Here is a 24,539-nt window from a genome sequence, read left to right as displayed (position 1 = left end):
CTCAGTGAGGAAATTCAGTGGAGAAAAGAGGCTGAAATAAGGATAGCTCAGTGAGGAAATTCAGTGGAGAAAAGAGGCTGAAATAAGGATAGCTCAGTGAGGAAATTCAGGGGAGAAAAGAGGCTGAATAATTTAGCCAGAAGGTGAGCGAAAGAACGACATGGGGAGACCAAGTTTCTGTGAACAAGGCCCGCACTTTATTTTCCAAAGTAGTTTTTAATACCTTAAGTTATGCATAGAGGATAATGGGGGAAGGGGTAGAGTCATGCAGTAAGCCAGGCTTTCTTCCTACAAACTTATCATATGCAAAAGTTTAGGTGATTTGCATCATCTTCTGGCCCAGAGGCCTGTTAACATTTTAAGACCCTTTCTTCAGAAAACTTATTTTTCTCTAAAGGTGATTAGTCAGGCGCCACCCTCCAAAAGCATTAAAGTTGCATTCCTATAGGGCAAAGGTGTGGTGGGCTGTAACAAGAAAAAGAATTAACTCAAGGGTCCCAGGTTACAAACATTAAAGCTACTACTTACACCAATTATATTAATCAATACACTGCCAGGGACACAGCAGGTAAGGGATATGGAGACTTAGCAGCAAACATTGGCCCAACAAGTGAAAAACCCTTCACCAATACAATTTCTAATCAATCTTTTAACTGCTCAAAGGAATCTGTATTTAGACAGTTTAGAACATCTCATGCCTCTCACAGTTGTGAGGCTCTGAGCAATCACATGTGGCCGGAAAAACCTATTCAGGCAGGCTAGAGGACTTCCAAAGGAGTTTGTAGGTTGAAACACTATCACACCCAGGAACTTTATTAACTGGAGCTGTAAGTTAGCTCTTTTTTTCAAAGAGAGGTAGTGGGGGACAGCCCCCTGTAAAGTCAGAGGTGTAGGTGAGAGCACAAAGCAGAAAGTAGGCAGACTCTGGTTTTGGGGGTAGATGCTCGAGAATTTCCAGGGGGACTCCTGAGGCTCGATCCCGCCTTTGCGAATGCGGAGCCTCCTTCCTCATGACCTTTGTCATGGGCGGAGTTCCTCACGCTAGCTCCTGGCAGTGATAGAATTCCAGTTGAGCTATTCCAGATCCTGAAAGATGATGCCGGGAAAGTGCTGCACTCAGTATGCAATATGCCCGGAGATGGCTCCTGGCACCCTGCTTTGGGAGCACAGAGTCTTAGCCACTGGGCTACCAGAGAAGTCCTAGTTTTTCTGTTTATTGTCAGCGGGGAAAGTTGGTGTGGTTCTTTATTCTGCTCTTAATGAATGCTGAGATTATCTTCTTGCAACGACTTGATACTTGTTTTCTTTGGAGTGTCCTTGTTTATTAATTTGTAATTTTATTATGATTCCATTTCCTTGGATTAATTTGATTGTGCTTAACATTAATTTTCAGTCATTTTTCTTTTCCAATATATGTTTATAGGGTGAGTACTGCTTTTGCAGAAACCTAGACATTGACATATAGTATTTTCATTATTATTCAGTTATTTTCTTGTTTCCATTATAATTCCTTCTTTATTTATGATTTTTTCTCAATTTCCAAGCAGATGGTGATTTTCTAATTGTTATTATTATTTTGTTATTGATTTTTAGCCTATGCATTATGGGGAGAGAACTTTCTGAGTCTGAATATTTTAATCCTTAGACATTTGTTGAGAATATTTTAATCCTTAGACATTTGTTGAGAAGGACTTCCCTAGTGGCTCAGATGGTAAAGTGTCTGCCTACAATGTGGGAGACCTGGGTTCGATCCCTGGGTTGGGAAGATCCTCTGGAGAAGGAAATGGCAACCCACTCCAGTACTCTTGCTTGGAAAATCCCATGGATGGAGAAGCCTGTAGGCTATGGTCCATGGTGTTGCAAAGAGTCGGACACGACTAAGCGACTTTACTTCACTTCTTCTAAGGTACAGTATGTGGTCGATTTTATAAATGTTCTATATGAACTTGTAAAATTCAGTATTTCAATGAATGCAGTGTTCTGTACATACATATTGCTGCTGCTGCTACTGCTAAGTTGCTTCAGTCGTGTCCGACTCTGTGTGACCCCAGAGACGGCAGCCCACCAGGCTCACCCGTCCCTGGGATTCTCCAGGCAAGAACATACATATTAGGTCAAGTTTATTAGTCATGTTCAAATCACTTATATACTTGTTTATTTTTTCTTCCTGCCTCTTTTATCAATTTCCCAGAGATATATGTTTAAATCTTACAACATGATAATAGATATGAGTTTGTGGTTTTGAAATTTTTGGCTCTGTAAATGTTTAGATTGTGTTATGAGGGGAAAAAATGTAAAAAATTAAAGTTTCTGGTAAATCAAACATTTTATCACTATCACAGAGCTGTCTTTTAACTGTCAGACAAGAGGGAAAGCTAGAGCCCATTTTAGAAGAAGGGTGGAGAACAAGCTTGTACATTGTCCCAAGGTGATGGTAATCATGTTGGAATGCCTGCCCCTTCAATGCTCTGAGGCTTAGCAAGTGGCTTCAGAGAGGCTATGACTCACAGATCTTGCATGGAGGGGTCCTGGGTAAGCATCACTCTAGAGGATGATAGAATTCTAGCCAGACCCCTGGAATCCCAGTTACCTTAAACTCTCAGGTACCAGTCTTTACGTGTCCTAGGGTAGGTTACTTTTTAAATCAGAAGTGAGTACCATAGCTGTTTGGATTTTTACATGTTAGAGCTCTTGAATCCAAATTAAAGAAGAAATATGCAAAAAAAGAGAAGCCCTCTTTATTTTCAGTAATTGTTTTTGGTTGTTTTAAAATTTCTATGTGTTTTATGAAGTATTTGAAAGAAAAAATAGGTACTGTTGCTTTTAGAAACATTTTTCTCCTTCAAATTCTCTCCCATAGCAAGAAAAAAAAGTTCATAGTGTTCTTGCTAAAGACAAATTAAGTTTTGGAATCAGGGAGATCTGAGTTGTATCGGTTCTACCACTTAGTGGTTATGTGACAACAAGTCACTTAACTTCTCTGAATCTCAGCTTCTTAATCTGTAAGATGGATAAAACAATTGCACCTACCAATATTGGGTTAATGAGAGAATGGCTATAAAGTGCTTCCCATAGTGCCTGCTGCTGCTAAGTCACTTCAGTTGTGTCCGACTCTGTGCGACCCCATAGACAGCAGCCCACCAGGTTCCCCCGTCCCTGGGATTCTCCAGGCAAGAACACTGGAGTGGGTTGCCATTTCCTTCTCCAATGCATGAAAGTGAAAAGTGAAAGTAAGTCGCTCAGTCGTGTCCGACTCTTAGCGACCCCATGGACTGTAGCCTACCAGGCTCCTCTGTCCATGGGATTTTCCAGGCAAGAGTACTGGAGTGGGGTGCCATTGCCTTCTCCGATAGTGCCTGGCATATGGTAAATTTTACCTGTGATTATCTTCTTGTGATGACCTGATGTTTTCTTTGTAGAATTTTCAGTTCCTCTTAATAGGCAACATTCAAAGGATCCAGCTTGAAGTACGCCATGTCTCCAGAAAACTGGTGGCTGCTTAGTAGCATCATTTTGTGTTCTCATCATTAGTCTAGCTAGCTTCCACTAAGAAGGTTTCCCAACTCCATCCATGCCAGACATCAGTGTGCCCATAAACTTTCTCACTAGAATTTGGTAGCAAAGTTACTTTGGGGAACTTCCTGATACATTCTCTGAGTTGTTCACTCTAGATTCCTCTTAACCTTTTCTTTATGCTGTGAACAAATGCTTGTTATTTACAAACAATTCAGATGATGCTTCTGAGATGAGTGGTTTCACAGGAGACCCCACCTGGCAACGAATGGAATACTGAACTTCCACGTATTGTCTGTGAAGCCAGAATTGGATCTGATTTCAATTGTGAAGTACTTTACTTTTTTGCAGGGTTCTTTTTCTCTTTGAATATGTGGAGTTATCTCATTGACAGTAATCCTCATTTGTCAACTCTTTGCTGAAGAGGTAAAGGACCTCATTGCATCCCTCCTACAGTGTCAAAACTTCTAGCTTTCCTTACATTTAATTTCTCGTACTTTCCCATTCTTGCACTAGAATATGTAAGGGGCAGTGTGGGTCAAAAGACAGACTTTAGGGAACTAGGGAACTTGCTTTAGTGATAAATAGCCAGTAGCCAGTGAATCTCATATAATAGCTACACCAGTTAAGAATTGATTAGGTAGCAAAAATAGCTCCTGCAACCCAATAACATGGCTTAAACAAGATAGTTTATGCAATTTCATATAAAAGGTGTCCAGGAGTAGGTAGTCTGTGGCTGGCATGACATCCTCAGAAAACTAAACTCTGTTCTCTTATCCAAGTCCATGACTTCCAGTTTAAGGTCTCTTCGTGATGCAGTAGGGCTGCTGGATCTCCAGTCATTACGTCTGAGTTACAGGCCAGAACAAGGAGAAAAGACACAAACAGAAAGGTGCTTTTCCAGCACACCAGCTTTCCTTGATGCTGAGCACCCATCCTGTGCTCAGATCTCATTGGCTAGAACTTTGTCGTATGGCTATGTTTCGCTGCAAGGGAGGATGGGAAATATAATGTTTTATTCTAAGCAACACTGTGCCTAGCTGAAATTTTGGGCTCTGTTACCAAGGCAAAAAGGGAGAATGGATATTGGGTAATCAACCAAGAGTCTGTTACAATGGTGTTTGCCTGCTGCTGCTAAGTCGCTTCAGTTGTGTCCGACTCTGTGCGACCCCAGAGATGGCAGCCCACCAGGCTTCCCTGTCCTTGGGATTCTCCAGGCAAGAACACTGGAGTGGGTTGCCATTTCCTTCTCCAGTGCATGAAAGTGAAAAGTGAAATTGAAGTCGCTCAGTTGTGTTTGACTCCTATCGACCCCATGGACTACAGCCTACCAGGCTCCTCTGTCCATGGGATTTTCCAGGCAAGAGTACTGGAGTGGGGTGCCATTGCCTAGAGTGGCTTAATTGGTGTTGATGACTCCATATGACTCAATCCTAGCCTTTCCAGGTTTGGGAACACACTCATATTTCTCTGTGGAATAGAGCCTTGATTGTACACTTCATTACTTATCTTTTCTGGGAAGAGCTTTCTTTTAAAAAAAATATAGAATATAGTGCAAGAGCCGTTGGAGAAGGCAATGGCACCCCACTCCAGTACTCTTGCCTGGAAAATCCCATGGACGGAGGAGCCTGGTAGCCTGCAGTCCATGGGGTCGCTAAGAGTCAGACACGACTGAATTGGCTTAGCAGCAGCAGCAGTAGCAGTAAGAGCTGTTATAAATTACCAGAGACGTCAAGCCAAGCAAAGTCAATTTCTCTGGGGGGAAAAATGTCAGAGTACAGTAAGTTTTCGGCACATGCACAGCATCCCCTTTAGTGCAAGCAGAGTGTCTTCTATGGTGCAGTGTTTGTTCCAGAGCCTAGGCTGTAGGTAAAGCCACAAAGGAAGCAGGTGACATGGCAGATTCCGCAGTGGTAAGACTTTTCCTCAAGTCGGCTTGTTCAGCACCCATTTGATATGAGTGGTGAAGGGATTATATTTTTTCAAAGAAAGGTCACACCAATCAGTGTCAAATACAGGCCTGTTCCTTAGGAATGAGGCCTTTTCTTTTTCATTTCCTTCACTGCCAAATTCTGGAAAGTGTAGTGGCCACTGTTCACACAACCACTTTGCACTTCAGTCCTGATCTAACGTTTGTGCAACATTTTAGTGATGTAGCTTCTTCTGGCCTTTTCAAGAGCCTTTCTTTCACTGACTGTTGTGGCTCACTTCTCTTTGCCTCTTATTTTTCTCACTTGTTTCATAAGCTCCTGCCTTAGCCCTCCTTTCTTGGCCCTTTTCTTATTTCCTACCCTTGCTCCTGTGTGATGGCCCCTGCACCTGCAGCTGTTCCTGCTAAGTGCTGATGTTTCTGATCCTATATCTTTATTTTTAAAAAAATTAATTTTTTTCATGTGACTGGGCCTGGTCTTAGTTGTGATATGCAGGATGTTTGTTGCGGCATGTAGCTCTTGGTTACAGCATGGGGGATCTAGTTCCCTTACCTGGGCTCAAACCTGGGCCCCTTGCCTTGGGAATATGAAGTCTTAGTCACTGGGCCAACAGAGGAGTTCCTCTGGTCCTATATCCTTAAAACAGACATTTCTCCAGAGATCTAGAGCTATTTTCCCAACTGTTCAGTAGACATTTCTACCTGGATTCCCCATTAGAACTTAAAACTTATCACATCTAAAATGGAATTCTTCCACTCCTCCTACTCATTCTCTTAAACCTTTCTTTTCTACTGTATTCTCTGCCAATCGTGGTTACCACCAGTCTCAGAGCCAGCAACCTGGCAGCCATCCTTTATTCCTTTCTTTCCATAATCTGTCTCCATATGTAACCAATCACCAAGTCCTCTTCCTTGAGTTTCTCAAGCCACCCCTTCCCTTGCAGCCTTATGACTGTCTTCACTCAGGACCTCATCCTTTATCATCTGGGATATTACTGACTGCCTCTATTTAACCCAGGTTGTCCTTCAAATGGCCATCATAGCAACCTTTCCAATTAAAAAAACCCTATTATGTTACTTCTCTGAATAACATCCTTTGAACTTTCCATTGCCCGTGAGCTATTACTCAAAGTCCTTGATGTAGTCCTAAGGATGGTCCCTCACAGGGCTCCTTTGTATGCACAAGAAGACGCTATCCCTTTGTTGGCCAGGAAAGGCAAAAAGAGTGCTTGGTGGGTGGAGTGTGCCTTTATGTGAGGACAAGGTCCCTTTCTGGCTTCCTAGGTGGTGCAGTGGTAAAGAATCCACCTGCCAACACAGGAGATGCAAGAGATGTGGGTTTGATTCCTAGGTCGGGAAGATCCCCTGGAGAAGAGAATGGCACCCTGGTCCATTATTTTTGCCTGGAGAATTCTTTGACAGAGGAGCTTTGGCGGGCGATAGTCAGTAGCATTGCAACACCTCCCCCCGCCACACCCACCCCTACAAGGTCCCTTTCCATTGGGAGTGTGCAGCCCTGCACGAGGGCACCGGGCTTGGCTAGCAGAGCTTGGGTTAAACTCATTCCATGCACTTGTTGGCTGACTTGTAGCTGCTGCTGCACACGTGGTGTGGGGGTGTGGCCAGATTCTGGCCTATTGGGATCTTTGCACACTCTCTCCTGCCTCCTTGTTGGGCCTGTACCTTCCAGGAATCACTCGTCCAGTAGCATCCGTGATTAGCTCCTACGCATCTTTCAAGACTTACTTTAAGTGTCACCACCTCTGAGAGACTTCTCTGGTCTCATAGCCTGAATTCATCACTCAGTGCACCCCTAACACCCGGTCTATATGTCTGTTGTGTCCTGTGGTCAGGCCGTTGTAATGATTAACTTTTACATTTATCTCCTTCCCTACTTTGTGAACAACCTAAGGGCAGAGGGTAATGCTTTATTCATCTTTATATTCCCTGCCTGGCTTGTGTAAATTCTCACTGAATTAACTGTAGGGCCACAGCCAGCAATCAAATGAAACAACAGATTCTATCTAGGTTTAAACACAACTGTGGGGCTTATATTTATTATTGAAAAATTAAGATAATAATTGTGCTATTTAGTAAAACCCTTACAAAATGCAAAACCCTTACAAAATGCTCCAGAAAGGAATTGTCATTTCTTACTTATGAGCAAAGGAATGAATAGGAGAGGGCAAATGCTGACAGTAGGCAAGGAAAGCACTGGTCTTTCAAAAAGCATATTAAGGGTCTTAAGGCAAGATTTAAGAGGTGGCCAGATGCAGGAGACAGCTGTGATGTGAACAGGGCACGTGAGCTAAGGAGAAACTTGAATTAAGCCTAAGAGCAGAGAGGGGAGCTTCTGTTTAAAATCCACTCTTGCAATTGACTGGATGTTTGACCCCTGGGCAAGTCATTAACCTCTGTGTCTTAGTTTCCACATCTGTAAAGTGGAGATAATAATGCTTTCTTACTTCAAAGAATTATAGATTAATCAATGTCTGAAAAATGTCTCTAACTTGGGAACCTCTATGTAAATATTCCAGTGTAGGAGAGTCAGGTGTAAATACTGGAGAAATAAATTTGAGCTTCCTTTTAATTTATTCACAATGTTAAAACATGAAAAATAATCGCTAGTGTCCTCATCCTAAAAATACTATTAAGGAAATAGCAGTTAGATTTATATATTGGGGAAAATGTCCTTTTAACGGTCATGTCTTTTTTTCAGCCCCGTGTATGTCCAGAGCAGAGGTGTGTGCTGAGGTGTGTGAATCCCAGGTGTGTGGGGACCCAGGCCACTTGGTTGACTCAACAGGAATTACAAAATCCACTCGTGCCCAGAGGACTCTGCCAGTGTAGAGAGCTGTCAGCTTCCTCGGCTGGGTTATGAATTTAGGGCTTCTGCGAGCTGTCTGGTTTTTCTCCTCCTTGCCGAATGCCCTGCTCCCCTCTCCAGGGAGAGGGTGCATGGGGCTTACCCAAGTCTCAGGGTCCCAGAGCTTCCATCAGAGGCTGATGTGCGATGTTTGGATCGTGTAGTTGTGATCCCCAAATGAAAATGTTAATAATTTACAGTTAGTTCTTTCCCCACCTTTCACAAAAGGGAAGATTCCCCCAAGGACCTTTGATTTATTGGCTGGCTTGGAGGGCCTCCTCATGCCAAGTGAGGTGCCTGGGGGTGCGGACGAGGGGGAGAGGAGGAGGCCCTCGAGGGAAGTCAAACTGAGCCTCAGGAGAAACAGTGGGAGGACCCGTCATCTGTGCAGCAGGAGGGAGGGAGCCAGCACCGGCCTAGGGAGCAAGGAGAGCTAGTGTGTCTGTGGTTGGGGCTGGGGGAGGAGGAGGGAGACTGACCTGCTGGAGACAAGGGGATGCTGGGCCAGAATGGGGCTTTGAGCTGGAGACAAGGGGAGGCTGGGCGAGAATGGGGCTTTGAAGCGCATATTTATCAGCTTTCTGGGGCATGGACTGGAGTCATGTCTTCTTGCCATCCCACTGCCCCTTCTTTTAATGAGTTTGTATATTAAATAAGATTGGCCTTAAGGCAGGATGACCTGTAACAGGCCAGGTACGTTCATTCAAGAAACTGGAAGGCTGTGATGAGAGTGGTAGAGAGAGGGCAGACCAGGTTTTCAAGGAAATAAAACAGGAGCCCGAAAGCCGTAGCTACCCGGTGGGTCGCCTGGTGCCAGGGGCTGGTAGGGCATAGTGGCAGCAGCTTTGGGCACCAGCCCTGCCTTTCCCTAGACCCAGTTTGATGCCAAGGAGAGGAGAATCTGATCTAAGTGCAGGCCATACGTCCCCAAGGGCTGCCCTCAGAGTGAGGCGTGACTGGGGCACTCATTGGACTGTCTCAGGGGCATGGGTTGGGGTCTCCTTTCCAGGGGTCCTCCCCCACGTCGTTCTGGATTGCCTAGCATTGTCTGCGTGGCCTGCCAGTTAGATGCAGAGGCCAATAAGCATCACTGTACTATGGATTTAACCCTATTGTACAAGCTCTTCTCTGAAGATGATACTTGCTCTGTGTCACTTTGCTATTTTTCTTCTGAATTGTGAGATGTACCTCTTATCGCAGGAGAGTAGGCCTATGACCTTAAGTGATGTTAAATTACTCAGTCAGGCAGTTTGACTGTGGGTGCTTTATGAAAAGCACAAACGGTTACTGTGTTTGGAATTATTAATCTTCTGCAATAGTCTTAGGAAAGTGGTTTAGACCCGAACATTCTGAGCACCTCTATTTGCTAACTCAAATGGAGACTTAAGCAAGGGATTTACACCTGTTCTGAGTTCCATCCCCACTGTCACTCACCTATTCCAACTGAAGAAGGGAGCTATAGAACAGGGCCCAAACTTGATGCATACATATCATCATTATTTTAAAAAGGGGCACGTTATTGCGTGGCTGTTGCTTCTTTGGCTTTCAGAGACTTTTTTTTTTCTCTTTTTTTCTGTATTAGTATTGCCGGAAATGGAATAAACCTTCCATCTGGTTTTTATCTTCCAAATAAGATCTTTTCAAAGGAGCTTCTTTGGGGGAGTCTGGAATAATTAATTCTCTCCCCCTCCATCTTTCTCAATGCATTTAATTTGAACTTTCTTAATGAAAACTCATCTCTCATAAACGCTGGGTTGGCCCATTTTGCATGTGCCTGCTCTGTCCTGCTTTGAGTGATGTGTAAATAAGAGGCAATCTGGTGATGAGTTTTGCTTGTGTGGTGCGGAAGGGTGGAGAGGGAGGAGGGTTTGATGAATAGAGGCGACCAGAAAATGTACTTGATAATAACATGGCCATGATTGATGTTGTAATTCCTGAAAAATTATCATTGTGATATAATTATTTGTTTATGAACTGTGCCCTGAGACTCCCAAGTTTGTGATTATTCATGGCACAGATAAAACTCTAAAGTCAATAATTCATCAAGGGTATAATGGTTTTGTTTGGGGGGAGGTAGGGGATTCATGGGAATATTGCATCCTGTTTCTGACACTTCCGCTATAAATCTAAGAACTCCTTCAGTACAAGGAAGAGCCACCTCCTTACCCTCTGCTCCTTTTTTCCCCCCTTAAAGTGGCTTTAGAGATTTGCATATATTATTTTTAAAACAAATTAATTTTATCCTAGAAAATTTTCAACAGAGGAACATTATCTGGGTCACTCCTATTGGTGCATCTCGTGGCTGTCAGTAGAGAAATGAACAGAACGAAAAACAACTGTGCTTTGTCCCCAGGAAAGTACAAGACAATCTTACACTAATCGCTTTGATTTTGGTCCATGAAAGGAGGTCCAAAAGGAGGTCTACCCGCTTTCAGGAAGTTGATGAGTTTGGCCTCATGATTTATATCCGACTTTCGAGTGGATGATTTTACACGTACGTATCTGCAATCTTGGCATCTTGCCCCAGTTCTGCTCCTGTGAAATGGCTGGCGTGGTAGTTTCTTTAATTCTTTCCATTTCCTTCTCATGGTTGTTTTTTCCCTGCCTCAATTTATTCACAAGAGAGTAACCCACTGGGAATTTGTTACGGATGTATTATGTGCTTCTATCCCAGGTTTCAGATCCCCTGGAGAAGGGAATAGCTACCCACTCTAGTATTCTTGCTCGGAGAATCCCATGGACAGAGGAGCCTGGCAGGCTACAGTTCATGGGGTGGCAAAAGAGTGGGACATGACTGAATGACTAACACTTTCACTTTCAGACTTCACAAAGGTTGGGGCCAGGTCTCTCCTCTCTAGCAGGCCTGGGTGAAGATGTCTTGGAGGGTGCATAGCGTACAATGAAAATGAGCAGTGTTTTCACAGGGACAGATCCTTGCTCACCTTCCATGCCTCAGGAATGAGGGAACTTCTTTCCTTAAACTGCTTTTCCCCTGAGAACATGCCAGCATTACATGAGGGCTATATACGTATTGGAGGTGGGAGACCTACCTTATCAAAGCTTTGTGAAAAGACCAAGGTGTTCTGGTTGACTAGAGGCTCAAGATGAAATAACAATTTGGTTTGGCTGCTAAGAAGTGACTTTAGGTTCAGTCTGTTTTAATTAAAAGCTCAGAGTCTTGAGCAGGAGCTGTAATAGGACTTGTAGCCCAGGCAGGCACCAAACAACATCTGGAGCCCTGTGATTGACCCAGGGTGCCATGTTTTAAAAGGGGCTGTTATGGGTTGAATAGCATCCTCCAAAGACTTGATGTCTAACCCCTTGTACCTCAGCATGTGGCCTTAATGCCATTTCCTTCTCAGGGTAGGGTCATTGCAGGTGCAATGAATTAAGATGAGGTCCTATGGGTGTCGGATGGGCTGTAATCCAATATGACTGTGTCCTTATTGGAAAAGGAGAGACGCACCTGGTGGAGAGAACTCCATATGAAGATGCAGCTACAGGGAGACGATGGCCCAGTGATGGGGAGGCAGAGATCGGAGTGATGGGTCATGGAATGCCCAGGAGGGCTGGTCCCCAGCAGAAAGTAGGAGAGAAGCAAGGAGCAGACTCTCCATCAGGGCCCTTCAGAAGGAATCAAGCTTCATGACACCTTGAATTCAGACTTCAGGTCTTCAGAATTGGGAGAGAATAAATTTCTGGTGTTTGGAGCCAGCACCCAGTTGGTGGCCGTAAGCTGACCCTAGGAAACCAGTGTGGGGGCCTTGACAGATCCTGGTACACCCAGATGAGGGTGACTAGGATGGCAGAGGGATCCCCCACAGTGCCATTGGAGGAGCTGTGAAAAGAACAGGTGACAGTTACCCTAGAGATTTACTGAAACTCTGATATCCATCTTCACATATTTGGAAACCACTCAGATGGCAGAGGGTTGAGATTTAGTCTGTGTAACTCCAGAGGGAAGGTTTCAGTTCAACACCTTCTAAGTATATTAATCTATAAGGCCAGAAGGACCCTTAGCACTAGAATTGGGAGGTGTGATTTCTACACGAGAGAGTTTCTCTTGGTTGCTAAGAGTCTCTGGATGATGACTGAGTTTAGATAGCTCACCACTCATCTGTGAGGGTACACTATTGAGGGATACCTTCTGCTGAATCTAAGATCCGCTGCTCTAGCTGTGCACGGGCTGTGATGTCCAAGTTTACTAAGTCAGTTATTAACTGCATGGGCTCTTTCATCTTTCTCCTTTCTTTATTCGTGGTACCTGACTTACTCTTGAATACAGATTAAATAGTATTGTGGATGCGCACACACATCCTCCAACCAACATTTCTTGATGGCCAACCCTGGGCCAGCCATATGGACTACCCAGGAAGGCAGGAATGAATGAACTCACTGCCGTATCCATTTTGCCATTCCTTTTTTGGTGGAAATTCAAAGCCATCCTGCCAAACCACATGGACATTTCTCACAGAATCTCTGTCTCTTGACAAGTCATGTTTCATCTTTATTTTTCAATGTGTCTTCATCCATCAGTGTTCAGTAGATCTTCACCGAGCCAAGACTATTCATAAATCATTGAGCTAGGCTGTGGAGGATACATGAAAATGAACAAGCCCTGATTTGTGTCTGTGGTGAATCTACCAGGTCAGCCCCATTCTTTACAATGGTTTCCTAGGAGATACAGAAAAGCAGAAGCATCTAAGGGTGTTAACTTACCTTAGCATCCCAGAATTGTTTCTTAAGCCTGCTAGTTGTCATCATTCTTTGGGAATCATGCTCATGAACAAGGTTTGCTTTTTTTCATTACATGAAATGAAACTTTAGCAAAGCTATTCTTCCTTCTCTCCCCAAGTCCTTCACTCTTTGTAATTTTTGAACATGGATAACAATCTTCTTGGCTTGAACAGACTCTCTTCTGGGCTTGAAAATATACATGAGCTCTTACTTTCAATGCAATGCATAGGCCAATTTGGTTTCAAATTGTTTTAAATATGGTTAACATAAATATGCTTTGTCTAGGAGTATGCAAAGATGGGTAAGAGTTATAGTCCAAAAGGACTAACTAGTTTTTTTTTATTTTTTTAAATTTATTTGACTACACTGAGTCTTAGTTGCCACATTCAGGATCTTTATTTGTGGCCTAGGGACTATTAGTTGTGGCCCATGGAATCTCATTACCTGAGCAGGGGATTGAACCTGGGACCCCTGTATTGGGAGTATGCAGTCTTAGCCACTGAACCACCAAAGACGTCCCCTAAGACCAGTTTCTTTATGCTCAACTGAACGCATGTCTTCCCTCTTGTCCTGCTTGCTACTTTCTGTTGTTATTGTTCCTCGTTGTCAAATAAATAAGTAGTGGTATCAGTTGGGAAGAAGAGATATGGAGAGCTGGCCTTAGATCCCTGCTCTGTCCATTACTTGCACACTGAAGCCTTGACAAAGTGGCTTGCTGCCAGCCCGGTGAGGGAAGAGTTCCTGGGGGAGCTTCTGGGGAGCTCAGGGCATTCTGCTGGCAGCCGCTTGGCTGGGGAAGTGGCAGGATGGTCCTATTGTCATGGGTCTGTGCCCAGAGCTCACTTCTTCTTTTTTTGGCTAAGAAATGTTCTTTATTTCATTGTGACAGACTTTTAGCATGGGTGGGTATACATAAAGGACAGGAAACTTGATACTAAGGATGCTTGAGCTTGTAAGAATCCAGGATTTCTACCATTTCTATTGCAGAAACTCCAAATATTGTGAGGGTTTCAATTCACCCATCACCATGTCTGACTTTCCCTTTTCAACTCCCAACTGCTGCTAGCTCCAGATCTCAGGGCTGAAGGGGTGTCCAGAATTAAAGGGTTATGGCCAACCAACTTCATCACTGGGCCAACAGAGAGTCAGACCTCTGCCTTGGTAGACCCTCCCCCATGCAAAGCTCTGGAAGCCACAACTCACAGCTAAGCGCCAGCTCTGTCAACATCTTGCGAGAGAGTGCCTTGGGTAAGCTGGCTTCAACACTCACTGTCATCTGTTTCGGATTGTGTTTCCAGCTGCATCAATTTGTATGCTTCTCAATCTTGCTCTACTAAATTCTGACTCTCAAGAGCCAAAGGGAAAGATACATTTTGGCAAAGCAGTTGAGAGAGCCCAGTTCTGTATTCTCAGTCACTGTCTTCCTATTTCTAAGTACTTATTTCCAGGGATCCAGAAAGGGCCTACTGAAGAGATCTAGAGACCCACAACCATAACCACATTACCATATCCACCAGTCTGAAGCAATTCTCCATTAACCAAAAGTACCCTTGAATTGGCAAATGTCACAGGAGACTCAAAGTAGGACATGATATTTACAATAGTCGGGAGATTTTGGACAAAGTATTTACCTTTTCTTTCCGCTCAACCCATCCACGTCTTCATTTTCTGGAGTGCACAGACTTAACAGGTGACCCACCTGCATCCTTAACTTTTAGGTAACAGCTGAAGTTTTTTCCCCTTTGTTTATTTTTTGGAGTTAGCCAGCTGACCTGCCTCAAAGCGGGACAGGCTGGGTGCTGACCTACCCAATAACACAGCACAATCATGACTTACTTGGCTTGTCTGGAGAAAGAAAATACATATTTAGTATAAAGAGAAGGTATAAGCATGGAACAGTTGGTTATACATTACAGCTTGTAATAAATGAAAATATCGAGTGCATTTTGAATGATTAATGTATGAAAACTGTCACCACTTACTCTGCATTAATCAAGAAAAAAATGCACACTTCCCATAGTGGTTAATGTTGCAGGCCTGTTGTTCAGCTTTGATAATGTGCATAGCAATGCTCATATGACAATGAGTTTGGGTAGCTGAAAATTTAGGATGGTTGCAAGTTTGGTGTAGTATTTGGATTAGCATCTTAATCTGTGCCTTGTCAGCCTTATCGGTACACAAGCTATGCATTTCGTCCAAAACTAGCAAAAATATGGATGCTTTAAATTTTTTTTCTTTTTAAATCAAGAATAATGACCAAGGTACCTGCTTAAACAAATACTACCAGCATTCATTAGTTAGGATGGTTACATGTAAAAGAAATGATGCCAGATAGTAACAAATCCAAGAGAAGTTTATTATGAAAATGGCACCTGTGGATGAAAAATTAAGTTACATAAAGACAACCATGTATGTGACATGTATGAGAATCTACAAAAGTATAAAAAGAACCCTGTTGTAAATGAAGTATGTACATTTCTGATTTGCAGCATTATCAATGGTCAATGAAAAAAAATGTTTCAAAATAAGCCAGGCACTCAGGAAGTTAGGTCCGGGTTAGCTTCACACAAAACAAATGTACCATAGCTGTCGCTTTGTAACGTTTTAATTTTTTTATATATATATTGTAGAGTTGGTAACACTGCTAAGATTTTTACGAACAGAATATCCCTTTCCCCATTATTCAGCTACTTGGCACCAGTCTCCTCATAAAAGTTTTCATATATTTGTACAAGAAATAGTTAAAAACACAGACACAGGCTTCACAGGTAATGAAGTTTTTTTTTTTTTTTTTTCATTTTGTAATTTTAACACTATGGATTTAGACAGCAGCTGTGATTATCTGTTAGTTTAAATCACCAGAAATCATTCTGACACAACACAGAAACATTTATAAAAGAAAGAAAAAAAACCAACAGCTGTCTAGCTGTTCTTTGTAGCTGATAGGTGCGTTCCTTTGATTGTTCGATAGCTAGAGTAGAGCTTCCAAAATTAATCTTTAAATTTCATGATTGGCCTTCTTCACCTTCTACAACTACTCAGATCCTTCAAGTAAGCACTCGCTATTAAAATTTGTGGCATTAAACTTTTTTTTTTTGTTACTATTCCACAGTGGTTTGGGCCCAACTCATGGAATCAGAGGGCCAGGAGGAATCCACTCAACACAGTGATATTCAAAGGACAGCCGAGTTACTCTATTAATTAGCATTGCACACATAAACAAATATATATGACAATTCTATAGTCCATCCCCCCCCTCCCCTTTTGTTTTTAAAAAATGTTGGTTGACCTTTGAAATAATTTTCTGTCTCACTGGTAAATTGCTTTATATATTGCTCCATCAGCCAACCTGGAAAGAAACCAAAGAAAAGCACCCACTGCTTATAGGTAGAGCACAAGGGACTCTGGGAATGTTAACAACTGAGGCTATATGGCATCAATTTATTTCATACATCTGAGCGTTATTCTTCAGTGCGTTGCGTGGCACTGCAGAAGAAAGAGTCGTACCCAGAATTCCGTTGTGGGAAAAAAATGGCTCCATTAACCTTGAGCTAGTTAAGAGTCTTTTTATCTCTGAGAATGAAAAAGGTTTGGGCGAAGTTGGGGTGGTGGGGAGACGAGGCAGGAAAAGGGGAGACGAGAGAGAGGGAAAGAAAGGGGAGAGGTCAGGAGAATATACACCAGTAAAGCAACAGCAGGAATCTTAAGTGAAACGGAAGAGTCACAGACAGTAGAAGCAGCGTAGGGTGACGTTACAGAGGAAGGCCACCACACAAAAGTCACTAACCCCCAAGAATCACTGATTCACTAGGACTGCAGGAATGGGACTGTACCACTCCAGACTAGAGATAGAGCACAGAGAAGACAAAGGACAAAACAACTACATTAGCTTAGTATATACCGCATATAGAAACACATTGAAACTGCAATGGACTGACGGCCAAGGACACGTACACAGCGCACACGTTACAGTTCTCACATCTGTCATTAGATGCCTTAACAAACAGCTGCCAAAAATGGAGTGGAAGAAGAATTTATACTTGACAGTCATTTGGAGTGTTTGACACTACACTGATTTCTGGCAACGAAGACAAAATAGGATATTTTTTTCCTTTTTCTTTTTTTCTTTTTTTTTTTAACTTAATGTGCAGTTTTCAGTTGCAGTTATCTGTTTGAAGCTTATTTTAACCCATTCATTAGTTTTAAACCTTATTGGTTCCAACCTAGATATAAAAGAACCAAAGGGGAAAAAAAAATCCATCAAATCAGTCCCCCAAAATACAAATACAACCTTCCTTGTTTTTTTAAGCAAGAAATGAAAAAAAAATGTTAAATATTTTTTCCTTCTTTTACTCTGAAGTGTTATTGAAGTTGTAAAAATTAGCCTCAGTTAGACTGAGAAAAGGAAAGGAAAAAAGCTCAACAAAAGGCAGAATGTACCTAAACTGCTCCTCAAGTCAGTTTGATTGAGTTTTCCAAAAACCCTTTTAAAAAGGGCTTTCCTGACCCATTAAATTTAATGTGAGGCTATGTTTGTTAGTTGGGAGGTAAATTTTAAGTCCTGCAGCAAACGTTAATGAGGGCTTTGTCTTAACTAACCAAGGAGACTGCAGCAATGGACTCCAGACCAGGACAGAACACACTTTTTGTTTGTTTTTTCCAAAACCCAGCCCAGGAGCTGCATTTTGTATGAAGACATTACAGATTAATAAATGATAGCACCATGGTTTTAGAAATTAAGTTAATGTTTCAGTAATTAACATTTAGTCCAACTTTTTGTTTTTAAACATTCTAGTCACAGGCCAGAAATTAAGCTTAAGAACCCAAATTATTTTTATGTGCAAGTAAGAAAATCTTAAAATCTTAACCATAAAAAGAGAATTAAATTCTGCATAAAATTCTAAAATGCTATCCCCCTATTTTCAAAGGAATCAGGAACAGAAACAAAACACCACCCCATTTCATTTGACTTAGTCAAACAGGGCACATTGTTTATGCTTGTCTCTTTCAATCTTGATCATATCAAGATCTTTACGAAGAACACCCAATGGTTGTCACTTGAGAAATCTCTTGACCACAAGACTGAGTATTCTATGGCAGAGGCATATACACATGAAAGACATCTCAATAAAGATGCAAAAGAGAGCAAAACAACCCAACACACATCTCAGAAGAAGACAAAAGGGCAGGCAACCGGTCGTCTGACCCTCTGAAGGCCCCCAAAAATAAAAAATATCTTTACAGGAAAGAATGAGTCCAGTGAAAGAAAGAAAAGGGGGTGGAACGGGGACCGTCGTGGCGAAGAGAAGATGCTGACCTGCTCGAATTCAAAGTGCTAGAATCAAAGGTCTAAACGAAAACGCCGACGATGCCTCCGGGGGCGGGCGGAGCCCCCCGCCAGGCCGCCAGGGGGCGCCGCTCAGTCCTCCTTGCGCTCCAGAGTCTGTGCCGCGTGGATGCCGTTGCTGTAGACCGGGAAGGGCAGCGTGGAGAAGAGTCCCTCCGCCGTGGTGAACACGTTGCCGGCCGGCATCTGCGTCAGGCCGGCCGCGCTCACTGCGCCGCCGAACGGTCCCGACATGTTGAGCCGATGCACGTGGTGGTAGAGCATCTCCATGGGCGTCTTGGGGTCGAGGCCGAAGCCCGGGCTGTTAACGTCCACGAAGTTAACAGCGTGCGCGTTGGGCAGCAGGTTGCCTTGCATGGCCAGGGTCACCTCGGCGGGGGCATAGCGGATGGTGCCCGTGGTGTAGACCCTCTGTGCGGCCGTGCTGGTGGCCGCCAGGGTCCCGGTCACCCTGTGCACCAGCGGCAGCACGACGTTGCCCGCCTGCAACCTCTGCAGAGCCTCCAGGTCCCCGGTGTACAGCAAGGAGTTGGCAGTGCCCGGACCACCCCCGCCGTTCCCGTTCCCGCTCCCGCCCCCGGGGTGCTTGTCCCGCGGGGACGCTGACAGCGGGGGCGACAGTGGGTCGGAGGCGACGGGGGCCAAGGCCGCGGGGGCCGACGTGCCGAACTGAGTCTTGCGGGCGGTGGCCGTGGCGGAGGAGGAGGTGCCGTCGGCGCCGGGCGGGGTGAGGACCGAGTCCGGGATGGCCACGTGCAGCCCCCCGGCGCCCGCGCCGCCGCCCGGCGGGGACGGGAAGTGCTCGGAGCTGGGGGGCTTGGTCATGCTGTAGGGCGACTCGTTCCGGGAGATCTCCCGGTTGGGCGGGTAATTCCAGATGCTGCTGTCGTTGTCAAAGTTGATGGGTTCCGAGATCTCGGTCTTGATTTTGAGCACCGAGGCACTGTTGGGGGACGACAGCAGCCGCGGGGGCTCCACCAGGCCGGCGTCCAGTCCGCCCGGGCTCGACGCGCTGGACAGGCGCCGGCGGCTGGCGCTGCCGCCCTTCTGCCGTTTCCGCCGCTTCTTGCGCTTCTGGTGCTTGCTGGAGGCCTGCGCGCCCGCCTCGCCCGCGCTGTCCGAGTCCTTGGCGCTGTCCGACGACAGCGACTCGCAGTCCTGCAGCCGCAGGTCCGACTCGCTCTCCACGTAGCCGCGCTCCACCTTGATCTGCATCCGGCCCAGCGCGCCGAAGCCGCCTCCGCCGCCGTCCTCGGCCGCCTTGGGGTTCTCAAAGTCCGAATGCTCGAAGCTGTCGTCGCTGTCGCGGCTGTCCGGGTTGCTGCAGCTGTGGCCGTCGTCATTGCAGTGCATGTCGTCGTCGCACGTGTTGCCTGACTTCTTGCGGTCGGGCTCCGGGTCTTCGCTGTTCTCCGACTGGTTCCCCTTCTCGTCGGACTTGGAGTTCTCGTTGTCCTCTGTGTGGGGGGAGACACAGGAGATGTCAGGTTAGCAGCCCAACGCGCACCTGCGGGGGTGGGGGAGGGGAGGGCTGGGTGTCTTGTCCCATCCTGAGCTGCTGCTCCCTCCACCACTTTGGAAACCTCAAGCCTTGGCTTTCTCTCTCGTGAGGACCGAGGTTATGGGGGGTGGGGGAGTGACTCCCAGAGCACGGGCCCCATCACCTGGAGGCTTGTTCCAAATACAGAATCCTAGGCGTCCACCCAGAGCTACTGAATAGGATCCTTCATTTGAACAGGATCCCCAGGTGATTCTTAGGCACATTAACGTTTGAGAAGTTCTGCAAAAATACTCGGGGAATCAGCGTGCATAACCTGGAATAAGGTGTCAGTGGCACAGGAGAATGATGATTTGCAAGGTGACCTCCCAAAGAGGTGTGAGTTTTCTTCTGGCAAATATTTGCTCCTTATCGAAAATCATACTGTCTATTCCTAGAGTTGTTATTCTTCAGAGCACTGAATGTCATCTGATTCATTTGTGTGTTTTATTTTTATTGTCTTTTCCCTCAACTGGAATACAAACTCCACAGGGCAGGGGGATTTTTGTCTTTTTGGCTCACTGCTATATACTGTATAAATAAGGGGCAGACATTGTCTGTTCTGGAACTCTGCCCTAGTGAAGACCCTCAAATGAATGCAGAAAACTATCAAGAGCCTCCTCATTTCCTCCTGCTTCCCTGAGGCTGTCTGGAGTAGAGGGATATGTGTTCACAGGAGCAGGTTCCCAATGGATGGGGCTTGTGTGGGGGAGCCCTAGTCATCTGCCACATTTTAGGGAGGATAGGTTTTCTTAGTAATGTAACCTCAAAACATTTAGGGATGATGCCGGTTTCATGGCTCTGCTACATGGATTTGGATGGCAGCCTGGACTGGAACCCTGGGCATATCACGTCACTTACTCTGGCTTTCCTTTATTTAGCAGAAAAGGTTGGGTTAGAAGGAATTTTTGCAGTTGTAAATTCTCTGAGTTATGTGCTCCCTGGATCTATGTGTGCCTGTAGAAGGGAACTGGGGATTGGAGGAAAAGTAAATTTTTATGTTAACTTTTCTGTGTTCCAAAGAACTATTCAGTCTGCTTCCCAAAATAACTAGGAAAGGGAAAGCGTGGATTTATTCAGCATAGATTCAGAAAATGACTAACAGTCCAGCACACAGAAAGAGTCAGTTACTGATGCCATTGAGTATCCCACTTTAGGGGTTCCATCCCAGCTTGGTGAGCATGTGAACATTTGGGGCTCAAATCACAGTCTGTCTTGGAGCAACAAAGATAGCCTGCTGTCTGCTCTGGTAAAGAGGGTGGAGCTCGCTATGGGGTTAGGGCAGGGCTTCTTCCCTATGGAGGGCTGACATTAAGCGATGGCTAAATCAATCAGTCTCTGTAAATTTGTGTATAATATAGCTATGTGTATTAATATATAGCAATATGCATATATGTATATAGTTTTACATATGAGTTGGACACGACTGAGCGGCTTCACTTTCACTTTTCACTTTCATGCATTGGAGAAGGAAATGGCAACCCATTCCAGTGTTCTTGCCTGGAGAATCCCAGGGACGGGGGAGCCCGGTGGGCTGCTGCCAATGAGGTTGCACAGAGTTGGACACGACTGAAGTGACTTAGCAGCAGCAGCAGCATGTGTGTGTTAGTCACTCATTCCTGTCCGACTCTTGGGAATCCAGTGGACTGTAGCCCACCAGGCTGCTTTGTCTAGGAATTCTCCAGGCCAGAATACTAGGGTGGGTTGCCATTCCCTTCTGGGGATCTTCCCAACCCAGGGATCAAACCGAGGTCTCTCACATTGCAGGCAGATTCTTTACCATCTGAGCCACCAGGGAAGCCCATATACATGAATATATTTATATAATATCACATACATAAGTGTGTGTGTTTTATGTATGTGCACACACATATATAATGTGTACATATGTATGTAGTGGTATATAAGTATATATACAAATGTGTGTTGAGAAAGGCTCAGTAATACCTTGACATGACTGACTTCTCTATATCAAATTTGACCAGTTGTTTCATTCAGATGATGGCCCTCTGGCCGTTGCCCACCCCTCATGTTTGGAAAGGCAAGCCTTAACCGCAGAACATGGAGAAGTTGTAATACCTGTAATACCTGAGGTGTCTTTAGAGTCTGACTCAGAGTCGGAGGTCTCCGAGGACTCCGAAGTTTTCTCCGGCAGGTGAGGGAGCTGTGCGATGTCCATTGGGGTGTCCTTGTACTCGGGGTTGCTGTGGGGGAGGGAGGCGTTCATCAGGAGTGCACACACCCATTCGGGATGGCTTGCTTTTGACCATCCTTTTTCCACTTCCATGCCCCAAACTTTGGGGAGCTCAGAGAGTTTGGAAGATTAACCATGAAATCATTTCTCAGCTCATCACAGGACTTTTATAGAAGCTTGGATTGCATGGCTGGGGTACAGGTGCACCTTGCTACAATGATGAATACCCAAATGCCACATGAAAGCCACTGAAAAGCTTTTAAATAATCAGATACCACTGGGGGCCAGGGAACTGTGCTGCTTAACATTCCACCCCGTCTCACACCTGGGGGAACGGAAGATGCACCGAGTACCCTCACCAGTTCGTCCCCCTGCCTCCTGGGCTCCTAATGAGGCCATCGTTTCAGTACCCTTGTGTTGGCTCCTTGATGGAGCTCCTCAGCTGTTCAGATGGCTCTGAGGCTGTGTGTGTGTGGAAGGGGGGCACAGGGGTAGTGGGGGGCAGAGCCCCCAGTGCCTAACGATCTGACAGATGCACAGGTGCACTTTGGGCTGCATGGATTATGGCTACTGAACTGTCAACACACCCATTACAATCACAGTTTCATCTGCTCATGTGGTGTACACCTGTGGCTTGTTAGCTGGAATCTGATTGCAGTGGGGAGAGTCCCAGTGTGAGAGAGGCCCTAACAGAATAGATCTAACCCCATCTGCACAAAAATGCTTAATTTTTGTTCCACTTTTAATTTAGAAGAATGCCTCTCCTGGAAAAGGGAGTATGTTCGGTCAGTCTGAGCTAGCGATCTTCATGAAATGCCACTCCAAGGCCAGCCCAGCACCCAAGCAGGATAGGCTACCGTAATCTGAAGGCACAAGGAAAGCCTCTTTCCTCCAAATGGAGAATGCCCTCTTCTGTCCTCCTGTTGATATCATGGCCAGTCAGCCAGACACCTACCATTGATGATTACTGGCTCCCTAGCTCATTTCTAGTGAAATTCCTGTATCAAAAAGGCACTGTTTCAGTAACTGCTCTACAGTCGCCAATATCCCCAGGGTGGCGGGTGGGGAGGGTGGCGTTAATTCTCTAAGATAAATGATCGGGCATTTAGCATTTACTCCTTAGTGTGAATTAGCATCAGCAGCAGAGCCTTCTCTAGCTGAGCCGAAGGTGGGAAGGTGGTCTTAACCCTTACGCAGTCTTCTACCACGTGTTGTAAGGGCATAGGAAGAAGACTGGAGGAGATGACTGAAGTAATTTCAGAACAGGGAACTGCAAGCCTAGAGGGGGCCCAGAAGTGAGGGACTCTGGCTAGGAGAGGGAGCAGGAAAATACTGCTCAGGGAGGAGCAAAGGATAAGAAGATGGGAGGGAAAAGCCAACTTCAGTAGTTGCTGTCTGGCCAAGGCCAAGGCCTGTCTTTGTAGACCTCCAGGCGAGGAAGTGATCCTGGTGGGTGTCTGACTTGGGGGTCCTCCCTCTCGCTGGAGTTCATCTCTTTCAGCCTCCTGTGGTCCAGCTGCCATGATGTACGATCTTCTAGTAGTGAACCCATGGGGAGTCTTCAGGTCTGCAGAAACAGGTCTGGCTGGCCTGAGGCTGAGGCTTTTTGAGCCAGGAGGCTGGTCTTTGATACCCAAATTGCTTCCTTCCTCTCCAGATGGAACTGGGTGGAACAGGAGCAACCAATGCTCATGAGCCTGCTCCGTGTGATCCTCATGTGGACCGAGAGTGTTGCTCCAGAGTAGCACAGACTGACCTCTTCCTAACCCTCCCTGTCCCTCTGTTTGGGGGCAGAGTAGGAAGTCATGAGGCTGATGAGGCCGTAAGATCCACATGGGAAGAAATCTCCCTGAATCAGGTGAACAACCATGGGATGAGTTTAGCTCCCGAGGTTCCAGCCGCAGGGGGACAGCCATCTTTCAGACTTCTGTGTCCCTCTTACTAATGTCTAATGTTTTTAATATTTATTTTTATTTATTTATTTGGCTGTACTGGTTCTTTGTTGCGGCACCCAGGATCTTTAGTTGCAGCATGGACCAGGGAAGTCCCACTAACATCTAAGTTTTAAGAATAATGGATCTCTCTGGCACAACACCATTTTTGCCTAGCCAATGAACATCAATGCCGCAATACCTTATTCTGTTTTTTCTTTGGCATGTGAGTTTTTATAACCTTCTGCATTGCCTAGAGTGACTATTCCATAAACCTCTAAGTAAAAGAATTCCCTGAAAGCAGAACCCACCTTGGGTGTATCACAGAGCATAGTTTGCATGAAAAGCAGGCTTTGGAGAAAGCCCCATTAAATACTCATACTTTTACCTTTAGAGAGACTTAATGTAGAGTAGAAGAGGTCAAAAAAAGGAAAAAGAAAGTAGATGAATGAAGACTCTTCTAAGTGGTACACATTAAAGCCCT

At 45.1% G+C, this 24,539-nt stretch overlaps 1 protein-coding gene across 8 annotated transcripts in view; it reads right to left on the bottom strand.

Annotated features, from left to right (window-relative positions):
- Positions 1 to 15,381: 15,381 nt before the first annotated feature.
- Positions 15,382 to 24,539, bottom strand: part of NPAS3 (neuronal PAS domain protein 3) — a 959,011-nt gene continuing 949,853 nt past the window's right edge. For 6 of the 8 annotated variants that reach the window (XM_059879434.1, XM_059879430.1, XM_024982066.2 and 3 more), the window contains 2 exons: positions 22,010 to 22,134; positions 15,382 to 19,850 (listed from right to left, as the gene is read on the bottom strand). In XM_059879434.1, the coding sequence (XP_059735417.1) occupies positions 18,466 to 19,850; positions 22,010 to 22,134 (1,510 nt within the window). In that variant the 3' untranslated portion in view covers positions 15,382 to 18,465. The remainder of the gene's footprint in view (positions 19,851 to 22,009; positions 22,135 to 24,539) is intronic. The other 2 variants (XM_059879431.1, XM_024982068.2) reach the window with 1 other exon arrangement.

Source organism: Bos taurus, chromosome 21 (assembly GCF_002263795.3).
Source record: "Bos taurus isolate L1 Dominette 01449 registration number 42190680 breed Hereford chromosome 21, ARS-UCD2.0, whole genome shotgun sequence".
NCBI lineage: Eukaryota > Metazoa > Chordata > Mammalia > Artiodactyla > Bovidae > Bos > Bos taurus.
The sequence above is the reverse complement of the archived record's forward strand: the minus strand, read 5'-3'. Positions and strand labels throughout refer to the sequence as shown.